Source organism: Dermacentor albipictus, chromosome 7, assembly GCF_038994185.2.
Source record: "Dermacentor albipictus isolate Rhodes 1998 colony chromosome 7, USDA_Dalb.pri_finalv2, whole genome shotgun sequence".
Lineage (NCBI taxonomy): Eukaryota > Metazoa > Arthropoda > Arachnida > Ixodida > Ixodidae > Dermacentor > Dermacentor albipictus.
The window spans coordinates 79818329-79841323 of record NC_091827.1 but is presented as its reverse complement, the minus strand read 5'-3'; the positions used below and the strand labels follow the sequence as shown (position 1 = coordinate 79841323).

Below are 22995 nucleotides of genomic sequence, written 5' to 3'. Positions count from 1 at the left end.
AAGGATCTCCTGGATATTTTTTCGCCTTGAAAACCTAGAAAAGGGGCATGCGATTAAGGATTGAAAAAGACTGATGGCAAGGCACCTTCTCTAGATTCTTGCAAAATCTTCCAAATTTGTTTCAAGTGTATGATCCTTACATTGTGCCCAATTCTAAGAGTGTCATAGATAATGTTTCCAAGTACGCGTATCCTCTGCAGGTACTATACACCTTTTCTATTTGGTGGGGAGCGCTTTTGTCTTCGTGGTCTTCGTGTCTCAGTATATATGCGTGTTACTCAACATGAAAATCAGTTGGAAGTCAGCACTTGTCTTCGTCGTTCTTTTGGTCCCTTGTCCTTGTATGCGCTGTAAGTGATGTTTGAAACAATGGAATACCAACTAGCCCGTACCCTAACCATGCTTCAGTAGCAGATCTTTTTCATTCGGTTCTACAACACCTACCTTTTTGCGCTGTCCGTGGAAACATCAGTCATTTTGGTTGTGTTGCCTTTCAAAGTTGACTCATTTGAACGTTGACAACTTTATGAAATAGCAGCCCAGTCCTTCCAAAGGAAGAGTTTGTGCTGAATCATGCAATGATCTTGTTTATGTGATCTGTTTTTATTTTTTGTAGCAAACATATTTTCATATGCCTTTACACAGCACGCACATCTATGATTTTGCATATTTTGAGATATGATGATGATTCCTGAGTTATCTGAAAGGATCTGCGGTCTGAGTCTTCTCAAGACCTAGTGAACCTGGTGCTTGGAGCTTTTGATTTTTGTGGCAAAAGGCTCAAAATCATGTCTCAGTTACTTGAAGAGGAGTGCCCTCAGTTTCTCGATATCAGTATGATGTTTCATTAAGGTCTGGTGTGCTATTGATACCCCCTATGGTGCAAAAGATGTACTTAACTACAATTCTGCCCCTTCTAAAACTGTGAAAAAGGGTATACAAAAAAAACATGCACGTTACTCCCAAAAAGTCTTGTCACCATCAGGTTGCATTCATCCTTCAGCTCGAAGTGCTACGCCTGCACAGTGTCAACTGCAAGAGTTTACATTGTGACACTGTGCACAATGCTGGCTTTCCTGCAAAATTGTTGGCTTCTGTAGCAGGAAGACTAATTAAGGCAGTGAATTGAGGGAGTCACACATGACACAATGAGCTTGAAAGTAAAAAGGCGCGGCCTATGTTTGTGTCATACATTAATAACCTGACTTAACGGCTCAAGGAAATGGCTCGGAACTGTGGCATCCTGCTGGTTTTTTCGGCGCCTGGTAAGTTTGCACGCATGTGCAATATTATGAATGATGCTGGCAAGGCAGACTGCACAACAAAGCTCACTACACGTTTCGAGACGTGCACAGGGGGGTTTCCACTTTCATGTGGAAAATATTGTGGTGGATGGACCAGCCGATACGTCAATGAAAGACTGAGAGCAGATCGCGCCACTGTTAAGTCATTTGCAGGCGGTGGACATTCGGGTGATCAGAGCAGGTGGTGCTCGTGCAAACCTGATTTTCAGGTAATCGGTCTCCTGAGCAGCTTTGCGATGCAAGCTTGAAAAAATATTTGAGTGCTTTCCATTAGCAACGAAACTGCTAAACGAATGATCACTCCTTCCCTGGCCATGCATGACAAGAAAAAGGCTCATGTGAAGCGGCACTAGAATTCACTTGAGAATTCACTTGAATTCACCTTCTGCTTCATTTTGTAGGTTTGCGAGCAATATGTGCGTTCCTGTTTTTTTGTCAATAAATCCATAAGTTGATGCCTAGCGCCCGTCCAGTCTGCGCCTCTTTGTATGGGCATGCCTTTGCGCTTGTCATGATGTCCGAATTTAGTTGTCACCAACTATCTCTCTAAGTTCTGCATTGGCCTGAATTACGTATTAGAACGCTTTAAAAAAACCAGTAGGGTAGTACTATATTGACCGGAAGTGACAAATGGTAATGAATATTCTGGCTCAAAACAAAACTTTCAGTATATTAACAGCGACTGACAAGTAAATTATAAAGTTCGTGTGCGTTCATGTCTACCTTTTGGGTGCCAGACAAAGGACAGAAGGGAGGCAACAGGACACAAAAGCTATCAATTCAACATGTATTCTATTGCAAGGCTTGAATATATTTACACTTTGTGCGCACTTGTACTGCACAAGCGTCCCTTATGAAAAGGCACAAGTTGCAGTACAAATTAACACAAGCATGATAAGCCGTACTTGCATAAAGATACAATAAATGAGCGTGGAGTGATTGTTATTTCATTTCCCTTAAAGGGTATTCCTTTTTGTAATGCAATCATAATGAGCACTGGCTGACAGATGTCCCATTTTTTTAAGTGGTTGCCGGCGTTGTATATCCTTGCATTTCCTACTATACCCATAGACCACTCCAAGTATCGATGTCAAAATTTTGTACTATATATCGTTTTACGCTTCTGCGATAACGATTAATTCTAGACCACCTTACAACCATGTTACATCTCATCATCACAAATTGCCAATCAGCACTTAACGCAACGTAATCAATCATAGCGCTCTTTGGCCACACCTGGCCCTTGCCCCATCCACAAAGAACACGTATCATCAGATATTGGCTGTTGAGTGCGAGTGCCGCTGGGCAGTTTGAGGCGACACCAGAAGGGTGGTCAGTTCTGTACCACACTGCCTAAGCACCATTTTCAGAACACACAAGCTCCTGAGAGTAGGCTGCGAACAGTATTGCAAAATTAGACTGCAAGGTACTATTTGCTGAAACGAAAACCAGTTTAAGCGTCGTAATGCATGAGCAAATGTAAGTTGTTTGTTTGTTTGCGTCACTTAAGTATTTCAGTGCACATACGCCCTCTCGTTCACGCGCAAGATGTTTCACGTGCCCCCCTCCGACATCCTCCCTGATAAAGGCTACCCGATCTGATTGAATTACTATTCTTAGGATACTGCAGTATACTTTAGCTCGCGCCCAACTTCAATGCACTCTACTGAAACTCATGTAAAGCGTAAAAACGCTTTTCTGAGATAGCCCCTAGACAGATTTTAATGAAGTTTGTTGCACTTGAGAGAGAAAGTTAAGTTTTAGTGGCTGTTGGAAGCGGCATTTTGAGATAGGGCACATATATGCTACCAGAAGGCATCAATGTAGCAAAGTAGCATATGTGGGTTTATTGACCAGTTGCGTTCACCGAAAAAGATCACGTTCTCGTGACGCCTGCGGTAAAAAGGACGTTCCACGACACCGGCAAGGTCTGTGAGTGGTGGCGCTGCCAAACACTCCCAGGGTTCTACTAGGACACAGAAATATCCAAGCAAGTGAATGGGGAAACAGCGCCGCGGTAGCTCAATTGGTAGAGCATCGCACGCGGAATGCGAAGGTTGTGGGTTCGGTTCCCACCTGCGGCAAGTTGTTTTTTCATCCACTTTAATTTCCAGTAATTTATTGTTTCTTTATTTCATTTATTAATCACAAGTAATTCCCTCTATTTTGTCCTTGGTGTCAGTGTTTGTTGGCTTTTTATGGTATCATTGAGATTCATGTGTAACTTATCAATTTTGTCCGCTTTAGATGTACTAATATTTGCGATTGATCGTGACAGTATTTTTCATTGCTGAGTTAGTGAGTTATAAGCTTGATTGTTCTGTTTCCAGAAAATTTGCGATTTTCTCTACTTCTTTATGAAAAATTGATGACCTAGATCGAAAATTCTAAACAAACAACCATTAGATCTTAGAGTTCCTTTAGTATGAAACGGACCTAGTCAAGTTTGGGGCAACGGTTGCTGAGAAAAATTAATTCTACTTTCACATGTATCTATGTAGAAGCACCCATGCTAAAGCTTGCTCTGAAGACACACTGCAGCGTTTATGTTTCTATGTCTGTGTAAAGCCGTCTTCCCCCTAACTTGGGTCACTGCGTCTTGCATGTTTTAATAGATCACCGAGAAGTCTCTGATGAAGCAACCCCGTTGGAAACGAACTGTTAGACCAACTTTCGGAACAAGGTCTGTGCAACAGAGTGTGTGATGCATGTCAATAAATCTCTTTGATGCCAACTTTCGTCACTGGTTATGTGTCAGTGGGTATGTGGTATTTTCCAGTGGCGAAAAAATTCTAGAAATTTTTCCCCGGTTGTAGAGATTTATACAAGATGCGTTGAGACGGTGGAACTAGGGTCTTTCACTACATTGCTTCAACGCTAATTTCTTCATTCATTGTGAGATGGGCTTTATCACAATTCTTCATATCGAATAATGCGTATAGGTAATTCAGATAGGTATTGAAACATGGGTATTGCTGCCTAGTCAAGTGCCCGATGCTCTGACCATCAAGCCACAGTCGCACGTTGTTTGTATTGTCAGAACGTCAACTAGGTTTCTATCATCCAAACGCCAACCGCATAAATGTTAACCATCTATGTGGTTGTTCTTGATACATAGTGTCTCCTGTCTTCGACAGACACACTGCAGTGGTAGGGCTTGTCGCAGTCAATTGAGGGCCCTAACAAAGTTTGGAGCACAAGTGCAGTAATCCTGATGCAAAAGAGAAACTGAAGAAATAGCTTCGGTTCACTGTTCGAGGCGGCACCATGACGGCTGCCTGCTTTTTGAAGAATATGCATAACAATGAAGGCGACATGACGTGCGATGTAGCAGTTCAAAATTAATTTGTTTGTACAAGTTGCATCATCACACAATTTATTGCGTAGTAAGAGAAGAAAAAAAATGGATTTCATGTATTCAGGTATTCTCGTCTAGTTTGATGCCTTGAATGTGACGATAGACGCTGCATAGGTATAATACTTCCTATCAGCCTCCAACGACGCCAGCGTAGTCATATCCACGCAGTGGCAAGAATAATCTAACGAAGATGCGTCTTTGTCGGTTTGGTTGTTGTAACAATGGTGAATTCTGGTTCCATCCTTTGGAGAAGTATGTTTTGACAATGTGGTTGATACATACGTAATGACGTGCTCGTTAACTTAGCAAATTCTTTAATACAGCGTCTACTAGGGCCTCGCTCAATAGAGGAATTTCGAACTAGGAGGTCATAAACAGCGTGGTGGCCTAAAAGAGAACGAGAAAAAAGATAAAGGGTTATCACTTCTCCCAAAGGAAATCCAGAGTCAATGGCTGCTATTTTGTCTCTACAATATAATATTCTTTTGCTACAAGTGAAAGCAGTATAATATATTTCAAAAAAGTATATGTATACTTTACTTTCAATGCTTTACGAAAACGTTCTAGACACTATTGAATAAAAGTACTCCGCATACTTCTGCACCATAGTGGAAAGCATGACATGAGAAACGTGATACTTGCTGCAGTGAGTCACCTTCTTTTCGCCGAATGATCGCGTCTCTTTACCAGGAATCACGCGAAATGAACTTGTTCAATCACTGTCAATTTGTACTGGAAATTACGCATGGCACTGTATTACATTACGAGCTGTTTATACCATAGGTGATCTGTATTTAAAGAATATGTTCAAGAAGCAAAACCCATCTCAAAAATACAGTACCCCATAATTTTTTCAAGTACATGGTTCACGGATCTCAAAATTATAGAAGTGGTAAAGAAAATTAAATAGGACAGAGGTACGAATAAACAGCTACAAAAATAGACTCTTACGGACATCTTGTTCTAAAATGTGGGAGTTTCTGTAGTTATTTAGAAAACATTCTTTACATTTAAATCGAAGGGAGATACCTCGTTTATTAATCTCTATAAAAATTCAACCTCTGCGGCCGCCTTCTATGCATTTCGTAATGCTCAAATACAGAAAAATATTTTTCTTTGAGTGAATAATTTCTACACTGCCGATTTAATCCTGAAAAGCGTTTTGATGTACTCTATGTGCCATAAATGTATTAACCTATGTAATGAAAACGTGGCGCAGTTAAAATCTGCCAGGTACCTGCTGGAAACCAATATAAATGGCCGCCAGTCGACATCAATACCGTTCGCCAATAGACATCGTATTCCTGGTGCCTTTTCTGTTCCCAACAAATTGGTGTTTGGTTCTCGCAATAGGTATTCGGGATATAAAGACGTCACACTAAACTCGAGCTAACTCACTTTTGCACTGCTCTATAGCGCCTGCACGTGGAAGTGTTCTTAGCTGCAAAAATTGAAGTGATCAATTTTATGTTTTCCGCAATATTTAGAAATCACGCGCTTTATAGCTCATTTTTGGTCCTTGAGCTTTATATTTCGAAGAGGCGTGCAGTAAGAGCGCAACAACTTGAAGCACATAGTCAATTAATTTACAAAAATATAATAAGAACTTTCTACATAGTTACACAAAGCACTCATTTCAATTTACTAATTGCAGCCGCTGGGTTTGCAAGACGCATTTGTTTGAAATAAATTTGCAGGATGACTTCAGCTTCGAAGTAAAATTTATCAAAGTGTGGGACGAAATACGTGGACGTTCCAGTTACTTTTGTGCTCCAGTGCATAAAGGAACATTTATTTAGTCAGTGCAAATCTCTTAGGGCGAGTTTGACGGCGCATATCTCAAAACTCACACCGTTCTGTAAACTCAATCCAATTAAATAAGCCTTGTAACATCACTGGGCAGAATTCGGAAATTTCAATATGTGGCGTAAGGTAGCTGTTGGAACATTTAATTCGGGAATTTCTGTCAATTTGTTAAGTATGTGGTTTGTTTTCTCGTGCATGGACTGTCCGCCTTACTGATGAATAATCCCGCTGAAGGACTGCAAACATATAAGACAGTTTCAGTTTAGTGTGTTTAGCGTGATAGCGGGCTTAGCAGTATAGCGGGATCGAAATGGGCATGCCTAGAACGATAAATGGGCCATAGCGTTTAGCGTACGCCTGCTTTTTTCGCAGTTTATGTTGTGCGATCACTTACTATGAACGAAGTTTATTCTAGAAAAGCCACACCAAATTCAGTTCGAAGCACGGTACTGTCTTCGTATGGTTTTCGCAATTTATGTGAAACATAGCGTCATACCCGGTCACCGGCTTCGAAATGACTTTGGCGCTGACTTTGTAGAAGTTGTTTCGTTTGTAGCATGTGAGTCCGTAAGCGGCTTTTGCTTAGTTTCAGACCCCTCTGACGATAGAATATTATCGATAACGTTGTAGAGTTTTCGAGATTACTTTACGTTTCAAATGCATCAAGACCTTCCGCTCGAATCCTTTGTGGTGATCATGGTGATCATTTATTGGAATCCCCTTTGGGACGGGGCGACAACAAATTGTCACCTCGCCCACTTAAGTTACTCAGGTGCGCTAATAATACCTTTCCTATTATTATACTTGTATTAGTCTCTTTAGCCATCTCTGTCTGCCTTCTAACGCTGTCTATGCCTGTAAACGGTCTGGTCGTATGACTCTCTTTCTTATTTCTTCCAGCCATAATCTGAATGTCTCCTGATCATTGCCACTGCTGAACACGTGATGGTTATGTCTAATTTAAATCAAAGCACTTCTGGAAGTTGTGCGTTGCGTACTGGTGTCGCTGGCTGAAACCCTTCGCATTACGTTAGAGGTTTTTAGCATGCTTATTAGTTTAGACCTTTTAGCAGGTTCCCCTCAAGATGCCAGTGCAACATATAGCTGAAGTCAAAAAATAGGCGTGATAGCATATGACATCTGAGATCAAAAGATCTCGAATGCTATGGTAGACAGCTCATACTGATTTCTCCGTGAAGTACAAATACAACGCTCTCCCGGCTGTCATTGCGTTACCTCTCGTACTTATTGGACGCACGCACAAAGCACCGCGAATAGAAGCACTTAGGTGCACTGTGCATGAAATTTTCAAAGCGAAATGAAATAGACTACTACATGAGAAAGAGCGCTATAACGTAAAGCCATTCCAAGTTTTTCTATTCCAATTCTCCAATCAGCACTCCATGATAGTTGAAAAAGTTTTCGAGCCACCCTCACTATGCCTTTCTGTCACACGACGTGCCGATCTGATGTGGTGCCTGCACTGTGAATATGCATGATTAGACAAAACCCCAAAAAATATTTCTGATTCAAAGTCTTTTCGACATGTTCCCTCTGATATCGGTAAAACGTTTTTGGGATGCGCCCACTTCGCCTGCCTAACGCGCGATGTAACAAAACCACGAAAACTCATCTCACGAAAGTGAAGTGCTCGTCTTAAAGACGCAATACTAAACCGAAAAACACTTAATTATTTTTTGCTGGATAAGCAGAAACTGCCCCTTTCCGAATCGAATAAAAGATGGCTGTCCACTGATCGCTCTTGCGCCGGCTACTCTGATATGCTGGGGAGCATGATTTTATTTCTATATAGTTGAAATTTTTAGTGGCAGTATAGCGTTATTGAGCCGTTTCAAAACGTCTACCACATCGCTCTGCCAAACTTTCTTTCCTCATTATCCATAGAGGCGTTTTTTTTAACCTTCTCCGGCGCGCTGCCGCTGATTTCCACAAGCCATCGCAAGCTAATGGGAAGCGGACCAATCGCAGGCGCCGGCAGCACGCTATCTATGTGGTTATGTATTTTCCGTGTGCTTGCTAGGTACCACATAAACGTTCAGCCCTTGAGCATGCTCTTCGCCTCTCCTCAGCCATTTCTACAAAATTTTCTCAATCTTGGTCATAGTATTCACCTTGAAAGCAAAAGAGAGCGTCCTCCTATAAACGAGGAGCACATTTGATTGGGCTTTAGAAACAGCGCTCCATGTTAACGCCCACGCTTGAGTTAGTGGTTACGTAACTTTGACGTCAGGAGATTAGAATAAAACAGATTGGAGTAGTTTTACGTTATAGGGCCCCTACGCTATCACGCTATACTAAACCTAGCTCAGTGACGACAGTAGCGAGGAGCGAGGAACTAAACAGCTTGTGGGCTTATAAACCTGGCGTGTGTAAAACGGAAAGTTAAATTGTACGTAAGTGATACTTTGACCACTCTCGGTGGTTATTAAGTTGCGTTTATCAATAAAATTGTATCAGAAAATGTCGCTCTATCCACACAAACTGATCTCACTTTTATGCGCTACATATTTGCTTATTATATACTCCAACTTTATACAGTGGAACTCTTCCGTACCCTTCATCTGCTTCTTCTACAGGATTTCAGTAAATTAGTTTCGAGTGTGGCGGCTGTGATATTTTTGTTCTATGCTCGTTTTGTTTTGGCGCTACACTGGCTTGACACGTGTAGGCCTTTTGCATACCAAATGGTTGGCAGTGAATACCCGTGCATGCTTTCTTTGTCGTAATATTTGCAGGCACTTTTTTGCCCCATGGAAGCAATGGTGTGTTAAGCATAATACTTTTGCTAGCAGGCAGGCTGCTTAGACCTGTATGCAGGTACAATACGGCCTCTCCTTGAGGAAGAAAATATTTGGAATATCGCTGAGTAGTATCTACTTTTTCAGTAAACGTAGATTGGGTGATAATGATTAGAAAGCCAGCCTCGCTCTTCCATTTTCCTCTCAAGAATAAAGCTGCTCTCTTTAGCCCATCGCCTTAGATACCATGCTTTTGGTTGTCTACCTCAATCATTTCTTTTTTCTTATCAAATGCGCCAATTAGTACATAGTACAGAACACATGCTGTTTGTAATGTTTAGGAAAGACACATTTTGTTTCATTCCTTATTTTTCAAGTAAAAAAGTATATAAAAGAATGGAAACGCGACGGCCTTCTGTAGACAGTTGGTTCCTCTAATTAATACAATAGAGTATCATATTACATTTCATAGAAAATGTAGCATAAAAATAAAATAAGTGATAAATATAACTCAACCACGCCAACACTTCTCTGCAAGAGGTCAGTCCTTCTATTGATTGGTTGCAGGGCATTTCGGGATTGTTTACTCCAGGAAAACAATGTAATAAAACTAACCTGGAAGTGTGATCCTAAGTATCGCACATCTCAACTTCTTGCTTAGATACTCCATGTTTTCAGTCAGGCTGTCAGGCATATCTGAAAAAGGATAAAGTTTATAGGGAGGGTTCCTAATTGCGTATAACAAATTCTATAAGGTCATCTCAGTTGCAGAAACGAAGGCATCATGTCAAGGGGAGCCGGGCGCAACATCTCCTATTTTCTTTGATCAGCACAAAAATTATGTGCGTGACACCCACAATGAAGACAGCGTACAATAAAAAAATTGCAACGAGGATAGACGTCGCGTGGAAAACTTTTTATTCTCCCTGCCCTCAGTGCTCATTGACCTCAGTGAAGACGCAAGTTATTCTAGCAATGCCATCTATGAAGATACATAGCCCAGCCCTCACAAAAAAAAAATAAAAAATACAGAGCGATGATAATAAAAATTATTCAAGCATGTCAGCGAATGTATAGGCACTGCGTGAGAACGCTCTTCATTTGTATGCAGTTTGCTGTTATCCCAGGTGAACAATGCGCATAACATCACGCACTAACTCATGTTCGAGCTCCGACATGAAAGTTGTAGACAGATGGACCAGGAAGCTAGATTAGGTATGAACACAATATGTGCACGTGGTGCTTGGCGTAAGTAAGATCATTAAGAGTATGCCGTTTCTAAAACCTCCTAGACTCTTGTTTCATGCATACGTTTGTGACTTAAATTGAATTGCTGTAATGCTATCGGTGCCCCTTGATCATATGGAAGTATCAAAGACGTAACTTTTTTATGGATGAGGCTGCTGTGAGGTCAGCCAGCAATTTTTCGACCTATTGGCCATCTGCAATGGGCTAAAAATGCTTTGTTATGAATAACGCTAATGTAGTTGATGTAGTGTAGTAATATAACAAATAATGTAGTAGAACGTACAACCCAAGCAAGATGCTGTATCCGTTGTGAAACGTATGAGTTAAAGGGGAAATTCCTGCTAATAGCATAATTGACATCGGCGTGAACGCAGGCACCACAGCTGACTACCCTGATGCCTGACTATATTAAGGCCACAAGAAAGTTGTGAAAGTTGTGAAGCAATGTTTCAGATTAATCATTTCGAGGCCGAATATTCTTCTAAAGCAACGCAGGGGCTATGGAGACAGCATCAGAAGACGGTGAGGGCATGCTCAGGCAAAATTTCCAACACATCAGTTTATTTGATATCTGCAAAAACACTTTATTTTTCATATCACCGGCTACAGAAAAGCCCAATCACTAAGGGACCTCCCGCTTAGACGCAGAAGTCTGCAACTACTTTCTTGCAGTGCATTTAAGCATTTACCTCAGCCTCCATATCATTTTGCCGAAGTCGATGAGCATATGAACAAGTACCATTTATAAAGATTGCGCACCATGATCAACCTCTAACAGGCTCTTGCTTCAACGCGAACGTTTCTTTTCGTCTTCAGCACTTTGCAGGTCGTGACCGCTCGCTGCAGCTATCTTGCCCAATTTACCAGATGGGGCGTTGGGTACGTAATTGTTAGTGAGCGCCCGGGTAGAGAACTATGGTCATTAAGAACGCGCAACTGCGCACGTGGCTCTGGATATGTGTCTCAAATAGAATGCTTAGGCTACTGAGCACGTGCAACTGGACATGAGGCACTTCATACTTGTCCAAATGGACAAGGAGAACAAGAAGCAAGAGGTGAAGGCGAAAAAAACATTCTTGTGGGCTACCCAAAGAACTGAAGAATTCGTCATAAAAAATAAAGTCAAGTGCACACAAAGAAGGCAGGTGAACAGCATAGGACAACAACGTGCACTTGTTGCAGAACACTTTGCATTGTACAACACTTTCTGCAGAGTTTGTGCCATGACATAGGCCCCTAACCCATGGAGACCAACACGAGTGACGAGTGCCACTGGTGGCACTAACCTCGCCACCGGTCGAGGCATCCGTCAAGTTATTTCAGTTTCCACGAAAGCCAGCTTCACCTTAACTGATTCTTACATGCTTGCGCATTCCCTTCTCATTTTAATACGATCTAAAAGATCAGTGCACTCAAATAATTTTTGTGCAGATATTTAACTTGTTTATTTTCAGCGGGCATTCTGCTGAACGGAGATTTTCCTACTCGCTTTTCTTGTTTATAGACATATAAATACCAGTCTTATTGTCAGTCTTTGAAGTTTGTTGCGCCTTCCGGCGTGCATCTTCCGCGTGATAACTCACAGTGCTTGCTGCTGCAGGCGCGGACGCGCACCGCGCGTCCGCGCCTGCTCCGGCCCGCTCCGTGTGCCGGCGCGCAGCTGCGCGCGTACGCGCCCCGCTGGCCCCACAGTTTAGGGTAAAGCGAGATCGCGCGCGCAGCAAGGGAGACCCTAGGCAAAGCTCTCGAGATACCAGAAAGTACATTTATTAAACTGGGATTCAATACAAACATCAGTTTTAACGTCCCGCCCGAATCTGAAGCTAGTTACACAAAACATGGCCGAATGGTCGCCGGTGGCCACTAAAGGCGCACCGCGACAGAGAGAGAACGAAGAAACGAGGAACAAAGAACAAAGAGCCCGAGCAGTAAGAGGCTGCCTATCCTTCGGTCAGCGCTTGCCATCGCGCGCCCCCACAGCAGAGAAAAGGGAAATAGAAAGAAACGACAGACGAACAGACGGGGGCACGATCGGCAGACGCTGCCTCAGGACATCGAGACGACGAAAGAGTGCGTGCGCGCCCGCCGAGGCCGCGACCCCGACGAGCCGAAGTAACCATCGGCCGGCGGCGGACAAAGGGGGCCACCGCCGGCAGAGAGGAACACGTACGCACTTTCCGACGCCCCGATGTGGTCTCCCCGGGCCCCGTCTTGCGCGCGCTTACCCGGAGTGCACACAAGCAGGGCCTGAATCGCGCCAAAATGCTGGCCAATGGCGAAAGCCTGTTGACCTTCCCGTGGGCGGGATGACAGCAGAGTGACAGTTTTTTATGACCAGCTGCCAAACCGTCCAGGCAAGGAGGAGAGGGACACGGAGCCCCTGGCAACACAACGCAATGGCTCCAGACAAGCACTGCGAGAGCCAGAAAAACGCCGCGAGAGCCAGAAACCCCACAACTCCGAGGAGTAAAGAAATTCTACGTTTTGTCATACCTGGAATATGAAGAAACATGCGCTTCGGATTATGCAGCTGAAATGTCCCCATTAGGTTGATAGACGTTCTGTGAAAAGAAGAACAGATGTAAATGCAGCTCGTAAATTATAACGTGACTGTTCATATTACTTCGTGCCGTTTTGGTAAAGTGATCGCAACAGGAGAACGGAAGTTTGGTTTATGTTCATCGTTTCATCCACTTCGCAATCACGGTCTGGGCGTCCGGTGCTGTTATATAACCATATCGGCTCTTTCGTGCAGAGGAACTGAAACAGGCAGAGGTAGGTCCGTGTGAGCGTCGAAATGCTGCGCTTCGTACTTTCAAGAGTAGAAGCTTTCACGTATATACGAAGCGTAATAATAAAGCAATATTTTCATGATTCAAGTGTATATATTTTCAGTCCAAGATGTATATATTCAATACGAAAAATAAACCGTGACAGAAAATACAGTATGCTATATTTTCGTCCAGTCTTTCATGCAAAGGTCATGATAGCATAGTCATCATCGTCAACAATTACAAACAAGCAGTTGCTGTACTTGCTGAACTTATTTCATTACAATAAAAGACCATTCCTGGGAATGCGAAAATAAGACTGTCATGCCGGACACACACAAGCGCAATATCATAAATAGAAATCCGACAACAAACAAAATTAGGCTAGAAAATAAGGGATGCATGTCAAAACTTATCACTTTATTAATGTGTTATGCCTGAGAGCCACTGGTAGAAGATTTCACAGAAGTAGATAGGAGTCATCTATGAAAGTCTTACGATATAAAAGGAATTTAACCACTTTACGTACAACTTGTTTCAGTTGCAGCAATTTATCGCACGTAAAGATGATTTTGCGCATCTCTTAGACCTTGGTAGAAGCCTGTTGTTGGTAACTTGTGCCATAAGCAATAACCCAAATATAGAAATGAACATTACGTATTGAACGGCAGAGAGAAAATACAATCTGTCTAATGATCTACAAGCCCATTTTCTAAAGGGGAGATTCCGTCAAGCATACCAGCCGTACGTAGTTTTGAATCTGATAGGATTAGCAGAAATGACATCCACAGCTCGAACACCTGACGAACATCTCTGTTTGGAGGCCTCCGTATTGAGATTTTAATGTGCGTGTCGCGGATGTACAGTTGACGATTCGTAAACGGTGCCACGCGAGCGTCCACTGGCCAGCAGTCAAAGCATTTCAACGGCGCGAAGCAACCAGAACACCAATACTTTGCTGATTTCTCACTGATTTAGTAGCTCCGAGCCATTAGTAGGCGCTGAACGGCCGGGAAGTTGATGCTGGCATGGTACTGGTAATGAATTTGCTTACTGCATGTATGCGGTTTCTGATGTACTGATCTTAGTGACACATTTCTTGGGCACAACGAGCCGTCTTCAATCACGATGAAGGGGCAGGAACATGAATATATAAGAGCATGCCCACGTGCCTGTGGGGAAGCGTACAAACAACTAGCTTCTTCAACAATGCATATCCCCTACCCTCAAAATATAAATACCCTCGTTAAGCCCTCGATGCAGGTGACTACAAGGGGTCATTATTACACGAGACCACATATAGCTCATAGATGTAGTAGACCTAGTTCTATAGGCTACGCCAAGCTAAGATGATTTAACCATTAGTGCACGTTTCGCAAGCTCTCCCAGCTAGTCTCTGTATATTCGCCCCTATTTTATAAGTCGCATGGGTTGCGTCTCCTTGAAATGTAGCACTCATCGACGACATTGCTCTTTTGGCTGACAGCAATTGGGGTCACCGCAGAGAAACCACTTAGCAAGTCAGTCGTACTCCTACACTACATGCAGCTATGTCTTCTCAATGTATGTGCTTATCATTACTCGTCCCCACCGATACCGAAGCAGAACTTTTACTATTAGTGAATTGAAGATCACCCATGCAAAGGATGGCAAGCCTAGGCCTCCGTCAATGAATCAAACACTACCTGGAGTTTGGTAGCCGAAGACTCCTCCCTTACTTCCTTACAACTCCTGGATACTTTCCGTATGAAATAGCCCAATCCCTGGGAACATCACCGGAAACAACTGCTGCGTGGCCAAATACGGCCTATCTCCGGACGACCATATCAAGTCGACACAGTAGTTCTTTCACCATCCCTTACATACTTGTCTGGTTCCGCAGGCGAGTAAACGTTTTATCATGGTCGGTGAGACGTATTCCTCTCGGCTATTTCTAGATCAGAGCCACAATACACCTGCCGGTTAATTTACTAGGCATTTCTGTGAAGCGAACTACACATTCATCTGAGGTACCCTTGGTTGTTGCCTCATAGTAACTCACTCTTTTTACCCCCACAACGCGGATCATCAGGTTAGCCTGAAGATGAGAAATGCTCTTTGACGAGTTGGACCCCAATGCTCATTTGATTGAGACCTACAGTTAAATATATCGCTCCTTACAATTTCTCGTAGTTGGACATTCCAGAGGGGGTCAGGCTTGCTTTACAAGTGGGAACCGTGTTCTGCATCTGCTTCAAGAAGATTTCTTTGTCAACAAAGAACCTTTCTTTGAATTGTAGTTACTTAATTAAAATATTTATCAGCTCCCAATGCGGCAACAACGCGGCCAGCAAATCGGAACACTGACGGCTAGCTCGATATGAATATATTATTATTGATGGCAATCCACTTGTAACTCACTGATTTTTCGTTTTTCAGCAGCGCTGGTGGTTGCCTTGAATGCTCTTTCGATTTCCTTATTATCTCGAGGCGTGATTTACAGCAAGGAATTCGGTGATAAATGATATCTGACTGCCTCCATTTAAGGTTCCGGTGATGCACCTCCACCTGACATTCTTATTTACAAAAATTGGAAAACTATGCAGGCAAACATCGTTCTCCGTCTTTGCGATGATGTTTAACGGCTCTTTACCACACACTGAACGTGACGAGATGAACAATGATGTGCTTCCCGAAGCTTCCCTAGTGGTACACTTCTTTCGTTTTAATGCGGTCACTCATGCTCGGGACGTGTACTCTGTGACAAGTTGTATTCGTTGAGTTTGACAAGTCATGACAAGGCAAGACAAGGCCTAGTAATTTGTCAAAATACGCAGGTAGCTGCGGTTGCCTGTGGCAAAGTGCTCCTTCTAAGAAGTAATATAGATATGAGCCTAGCAAGCAAGTGAGCCATACCTTTACCCATGGCAAAGAAGCGTCCTATCTAGATGTAGGGAGTACTGGGTAATACAGAAGTCATGCTGCCTACTCAGGTCCTCTCAGCACGGTGACTGAGAGATAGTGATCGCAAGTCCTATTCTAGTCTCAGCTTTGTAGGTCAACACGTATGAACGTGTGCCGCTAGTTTAGCTTGGCTTCAGATGTCGCAGTGGCACTGCTAGCGCAGACATTTTTATTGTTACGAGACATCATATACTGACCTGTACAGTACCAAAAGCAGCCACGATACCTACATTGGAAGTAGTAATGAACAGGTTATGGAGGCCCCTAGTATAACTTGCGATGAAGTTAGAAGAGCCTTGCAAAACATTAAAGGGGGGAAATCAGCAGTAGAAGATGGACTACCGATCGATTTAACGAAAGATGGTCGACACATAATAGATCAAAAACTAGCGGCCCTTCATACGAACTCTCTATAGACTTCAAGGGTCCCAGAGAGGTGAAATAATGCAAACATTGTACTAATCCACTAATAGGGAGACGGTAAATAATTCAAATATTATAGGCCCATTAGCTTACTTCCAACATTATGCAAAATATTAACCAATATTATCTCCAATGGAACAAGCGCAACGCTTGACTTTCTTTCTTAGTCAACGCTTTCTTAGTCAACCAAGAAAACAGGCGGGTTTCAGGAAGGGATACTCTACAGTGGATCATATCCATGTCATTATTTACGTAGTCGAGAAATCCGTAGAGTACAATCAGCCTCTCTATACGGCTTTCATAGAATACAAAAAGGAATTTGATGCAGTCGAAATAACAGGAGGCATAGAGGCATTGTGTAATCAAGGAGCACAAGATGGTTATGTAAATATCTTGGAAAGTACTTCCACAGATTCCACAGCTACCCCAATTCTCCAAAAGAAAAGTAGGAAGATACCTATAAAGAACGGGTTCACAACAAGGAGACAGAATCTCCCGAATGCTATTCCATGCGTGCTTGGAAGACGTATTTAAACTATTAAGCTGGGCGAATATCTTAGCAACCTTCGATTTGCAAATGACATTGCATGTCCTATTCAGAAACATTGGGGACGAGGTACATAAATGATTCAGGACCTTAACAGGAAAGGTATAAGAGTGGGGTTGAAGCTTATTATGCAGAAGACAAAAATTTAGCCGGGCAAGGAAACAAGAGTTCAGGATCTTTAGTCAGTCTCTAGATTTTGTGAAGGAGTGTGTTTACTTAGGTAAATTACTCGCAGGAGACCATAACCATGAGAAGAAAATTTACAAAAGAATAAAAATGGGTTGGAGCGCATTCGGCAGACAATGTCAGATCCTGACTGGAAGCTTACCATTATCATTGAAAAGGAAGGTGCACAATCTGTGAATTTTACCGGTGCTGACAATGTGGCAGAGACTTGGAGAGTGACAAAGAATCTCGAAAATATGTTAAGGACCACGCAAAGAGTGATGGAACGAAGAATATTAGGCATAACGTCAAGAGACAGGAAGAGAGCGGTGTGTATCGTGAACAAACAGGTATAGCCAATATTCTAGTTTGCACTAAGAGTAAGATATGGAGCTAGGCAGGCCATGTAATGCGTAGGCTAGATAACCGGTGGACCCCTAGCGTTACAGAATGGCTGCCCTGAGAAGAAAAGCCCAGTCGCGGACGGCAGGGGACCAGTTGCGGCGATGAAATTAAGAACTTCGCAGGCGATAGCTGGTATCAGATGGCGCACGAAAGGTGTAATTATATTTGAGAAGTTGAGCAAATAACCAGAGCTAATCATGTATGTCGTCGCAATGCAAAAAATTACCTGAGTATCTACAAGCGCGGGCAACGAGCATTAGATGAGCTTGAGTTTGTCACCTATGTTTAAGGTACATTTTTGAAATTCTTGGTACATTCCTGTTAGGACATCCTGTATATATATATATATATATATATATATATATATATATATATATATATATATATATATGTATATATATATATATATATGTATATATATATATATATATATATATATATATATATATATATATATATATATATATATATATATATATATATATATATATATACATATATATGGCCGCACGTGCATGTCAAAGCATGAAAACACAAATGAGCACACGAGTTTGCCACCAGCATGGCTACACAATTTTTATGTTGCCCCGGAGAAACGGGCTACACAGTAAAAGGACTGATGGGCCTGCACCCAGGGACGCGACGGCCACTTGACATGCACATCCTGTTCTTGCTTGAAATAAAAGGTATATCGTAATAAAACGTTCAGAAATACCCTTTTGTACAGGCTTCCAAATTGCATAAATGGTTGATCGTTACTTAGAACGCACCACCAACCTACATGCGCCTTATCATGAGATACATCGCACATCTTTCTATGTTTGCGCCTCTTCCACTTCGAAACCACTCGCCCATCGACTTGAGAACTTTTTTGGCACGCTTACTGCCAAGTATTCAGTGTCGTAACTTTCTCTGTAAAGCCTACACAATTTTGTAAAAATATAGTCGATATTGGCATAAATTCGCCGTATTACTTCACGAGAAAGCACATCGTGAGCCAATGTAACATCTCTCATTGACAATAATTAAAAACGCGCAATTTTTTTTTTCGCGAGCAGCAACTTTTCAGACCGCTTCGCGTAGTATTTTAGTTTCGTGGGTGTTTTAATGCAGCCTAGGTATCCCCCACCACGGCAACATTCAAATCATTTTAACGGACAAAACAAACATTTCTTACAACAGTACTTTACGGGGATAAGCAGTGCACCAACATGATTGACACATTTTTCGCAATACAGTAGAAGAGCGTTAAACGCAATGTTTGGACGTTCGGCATGGAATTAGCCCAATACAGCTATCTTATGTAGAGCCTACAACAACCACTCGAATGTTTGTACAAGCGTCCGCTTCTTTTATATGTTCGTTTCTCTACATTGAATAAATTCTCAAAACTGATGACAGAAACCCTTTGCTATTGTGCCTCATTTTCCGTAGAGACAGCAACATTAAAGCGAACGTTAGGAGCAGATAAATGTAAGCAGTTGTTTACTTTTGCAATGGAACCTTCTTTACAGTCTTTTAGACGATGACGCGTACTTGCTCGCACTATGCCCTGCAGAGAAGTAGAAAACAGAGATTGTTAGTTTTCATATACATATACCGGCACAATCATGACAGAAAATTTTTACTTGCCATTGATAGCGCACTATATTTGGTTCGGCCATCTCCAGTTACTTGAATATATCGACATTTTAATTGGACATAAGCGACGAATGCAAACGCAAAAGTATTTCAGAGGAAATGTCCTTCAGAGGGAAGAATAATAAAACTACGTTGTTCTACTCTGCCTCTCGTTCCTCATACATTGCGCTCTTTTACCTACATTAGCTTTCAAGAGACAATGGATTGCCCAGGAACTCCAAAGTCTGCTGGTAGATGATTTCGGGAGTTAAGTGCCAGTGGTACACCTGTCTGTGAAGTCAAATTGGTCAAATTATTAGGCACATTGGTCAAATTATTAGGCACATGAAAACAAGTAAGCATACATATATTATCACGACAAAGAACTCCTCATAAGAGCGATAGAGAAATCACGGTGTCGGGTAAAAAGCTTACGTAGCACGTCTACCACACACACACCCTATCGCTTTGTCTTGGTGGCCGGTCGAGCTTGTCTTCTTTGAACACTTAAAGCTTTCATTCATTTTAGCGAAATACTAGGTGCGATAGAAGCACAGCCTTCGTAGGGGAGGGCGCTCCCCTTTAGTCTTTTTGCGTGAAGTTGGCAGGAATATTGAATATGCCGCAGAGCAGCGTTCGTGACCCCACTCCAGATAATGGTTGGTCTCATTTTTCGATAATGAAAAGAACAGTGCAAACGTAGATGAACAGCCAGGCTCACTGTAGTCTGCGACGATTGTTGTTTCAGAGAAGAGGATTGCTGAAGGTATTGATGCCAGATATTCGTCTCACCTTGTGGCCTTGTCTTCCCGCACAGAATCCTTAAGAAGGCAGTTGTGTTCGTCGTTGTCAGTTTTCCGACAAGTAAACTAGAACTCATGGCTTGCTCATGACAGAAATTCTGAACCCAGACAGCTTATCTCGCCTGGAAATGAGCTTTTCATCTTTTTTCTACAACGGCAACGTTGTTTGTTATTTGCGGTTTATTTCTTATGCAGTCCAGGAGTATCACAATTTCGCTTATTAGCGTCATTTCTGCTGGTGTTTTCTGCGTGCTTTCCAGTTGTGTGCTGTTGGACAAAAATAATGCTGTCTTGCATAGTTCTCCTTACAAAGTAAACATCGGAAGAGTTACTTTTTCCTCCGCCACCCCGAGCTCGGCATGGCCATTGGTTGAATAATTTTAAGAAGCGCGTGTGTAATGTTGTGTTGCAGTTTTCTTTTCGGAATTTTAAGATTTTATTGGACAGGACGACCGGAATATTGTCGGACACAGCTTTTCAAGGAAATTCAAGTTTGGTCAACATGGCAGGTAATGTGCCCTGGGTTCTTGCCGTCCTTGGGGATTGAAGTGGCTTGATCTCCATGGACATCTGTATAGCGTCACTCGAATCACTTCTGCTGGACAAGATCATTTCCACTCAAATATCCGGGTTGTTTTCCGCCTGACCTCATGGTCGTGCTAGAAACTTGCGAAGAGCTCTCTAAAAGTGGTGGCAAGTCAGCCTCGTGCTTTACTTGATTTGCGCTGCTGAAAGTAACATCCAACGTCAGCTTTGTCTCAGAAGGCTGGCTCATTACGTAGAAATTGAAGTATGTACACGTGTTGCTTCAGTACACTTTAGTTACTGTTTTAGAGCGCAGCTCTTTGGCGTTCGTTCCTGGGTTTCGCGTCGTCGTCGGCGTTGTCGTCGGCCTCGTAACCAGCTCCGCCCCCCTTTCATCCCCCCAGCGCTAGCAGCGACGGACTGATACCGCTGGATGCAGCTGACGCCGCTAGAGAGTCAAGATAACGTGACTGCATAGAACACCGTCACCGCCATGAAGAAAGAGGAGGAAAGGGTCCCCCCCCCCCCCCCCTGTTCTTGTGTGGCGGATAGGGTGCTCTTCAGTTGCCGACGCGCCGGTTATTTCACGTAGGCCCCGGCACGTCGACGAATACGTGACCACCTTCCCACGGCTAGACCTGGTTCTTAGCGCTGCGGAAGCGAGGGTATCATATTGTTTGTGTCGGCATCGGCGGCGTTGTCCCTGAAACCAACTCCGCAGCTGGGGTTGACTCACTATCGGCGTCAGCGGCATCAGTCAGTCGCTGCTATCTCTTCCCTCCTCCCTTTATCGTGTTGTCCGCTTGCTGCGCGCGCTTCTGCCCCCATCGTTTGCCGCTGGGTGTACACGCCACCCCCCTCCCCCCTCTTCCTGCGAGTCTCCGGTTGTCAAAGCGCCGGCTCGAACTTAATTCCTTTCTTCGCTCCTCCTCCAATGCAACCCCTGTGCGGTGGCAATCAGAGAGCCAGATCGGTGGCCGCGGATCTGTATATGTGCACCGCCCGAGCCGAAATTGCCGCTGCCGTTCGCCCTGTGCGGTGGCAATCAGAGAGCCAGATCGGTGGCGGCGGATCTGTATATGTGCACCGCCCGAGCCGAAATTGCCGCTGCCGTTTGCCACTGCGAAATTATCTGCCAGTTCTTTCTGAGCCATGAGCGAGACGACCGATGGAAGTCCTCCGTCTGCTGCTGCTGCTGCTAAACGAGCCGCCAGAGCAGAGGCCCAGCGCCGTCGCCGTCAGAATCCAGAGGTGCGTGCCGCCGAAGCAGAAGCTTACCATCGCCGCCGTCGAGATGATCCAGGAGTACGCGTCGCCGAAGCAGAGGCTAAGCGCCGCCGCCGAGAAGACCCTGCCGTTCGCGCCGCCGAAGCGGAGGCTCATCGCCGCCGTCGAGAGCAACCAGCAGTAAGCGAGGCTGAAGCAGAAGCTCATCGCCGCCGCCGAGAAGACCCTGCAGTTCGCGCCGCCGAAGCGGAGGCTCACCGCCGCCGTCGAGAGCAACCAGCAGTAAGCGAGGCTGAAGCAGAAGCTCATCGCCGCCGCCGAGAAGACCCTGCCGTTCGCACCGCCGAAGCGGAGGCTCATCGCCGCCGTCGAGAGCAACCAGCAGTAAGCGAGGCTGAAGCAGAAGCTCATCGCCGTCGCAGAGAAGACTCTACCGTTCGCGCGGCCGAGGCCGAGGCCAAACGCAAACAAAGGCTCGCATTTGCTGCGCTCAAATTTCGCATTAGGAAGTAACGTAATCGTCGGTAATTTTTTTCTCAATGGAACAAATACCATCACTACATCTTGAAGTTGCACTTCTGATGCGAGTAAGAGCTACTGCGCCGGAGGCTAAAATGTCTCGGAGCTGAAACTTGAGCGTGATGCACATGAGTAATATTATATTTGACGAACCTTTCCGGCTAGGTGCGCTGTGAATCGCACCTCGAAACTCTGTGTTGGCAATTCTCAGGGGTAAAAGTTCGTTGGATTCTTCCCTATTAGCTGAAATTGTATCTTGTAGTTTCCTGCGCGTCAAGAAAGTGCCAAAGTAGACACGACGTGGTGTATTTGTCTGGCGCGCGCATTCAGCAACGCATTCAGCTTGCCGCTCTGTTTACGTGGCTTTTCTTTTCTAAAATTCTGCCTTTTGCACAGTAGAAGGCTATCGACGGCTTCATATGCTACTGGAGGCACTACGTTGCAAACGCAATCAAACGCGATATAGCGCTGTAGACGAAAGTGCTAGTGCAAACTTCTGTATCTGATACTACAAATGAAACTGTCGCATGGTATAATATTTTGTGGCAAAATGCCGCAAGTTCTCTTCGCCT

The 22995-nt window shown here is 43.7% G+C and overlaps 1 protein-coding gene and 1 non-coding gene across 2 annotated transcripts in view; one reads left to right on the top strand and one right to left on the bottom strand.

Annotated features, from left to right (window-relative positions):
* The first annotated feature begins 3315 nt into the window (after positions 1 to 3315).
* Positions 3316 to 3388, top strand: TRNAP-CGG (transfer RNA proline (anticodon CGG)). The gene has a single exon. It is a non-coding gene; the product is annotated as a tRNA-Pro (tRNA).
* A 1261-nt stretch (positions 3389 to 4649) lies between these two features.
* LOC135898990 (uncharacterized) overlaps positions 4650 to 22995 on the bottom strand; it is a 29258-nt gene continuing 10912 nt past the window's right edge. Inside the window, exons 2-6 of the mRNA XM_065428244.2 lie at positions 19219 to 19281; positions 13099 to 13235; positions 12969 to 13036; positions 9843 to 9923; positions 4650 to 5049 (exon numbers count right to left, since the gene is read on the bottom strand). Coding sequence (XP_065284316.2) covers positions 4844 to 5049; positions 9843 to 9923; positions 12969 to 13036; positions 13099 to 13235; positions 19219 to 19281 — 555 coding nt within the window. The 3' untranslated portion in view covers positions 4650 to 4843. The remainder of the gene's footprint in view (positions 5050 to 9842; positions 9924 to 12968; positions 13037 to 13098; positions 13236 to 19218; positions 19282 to 22995) is intronic.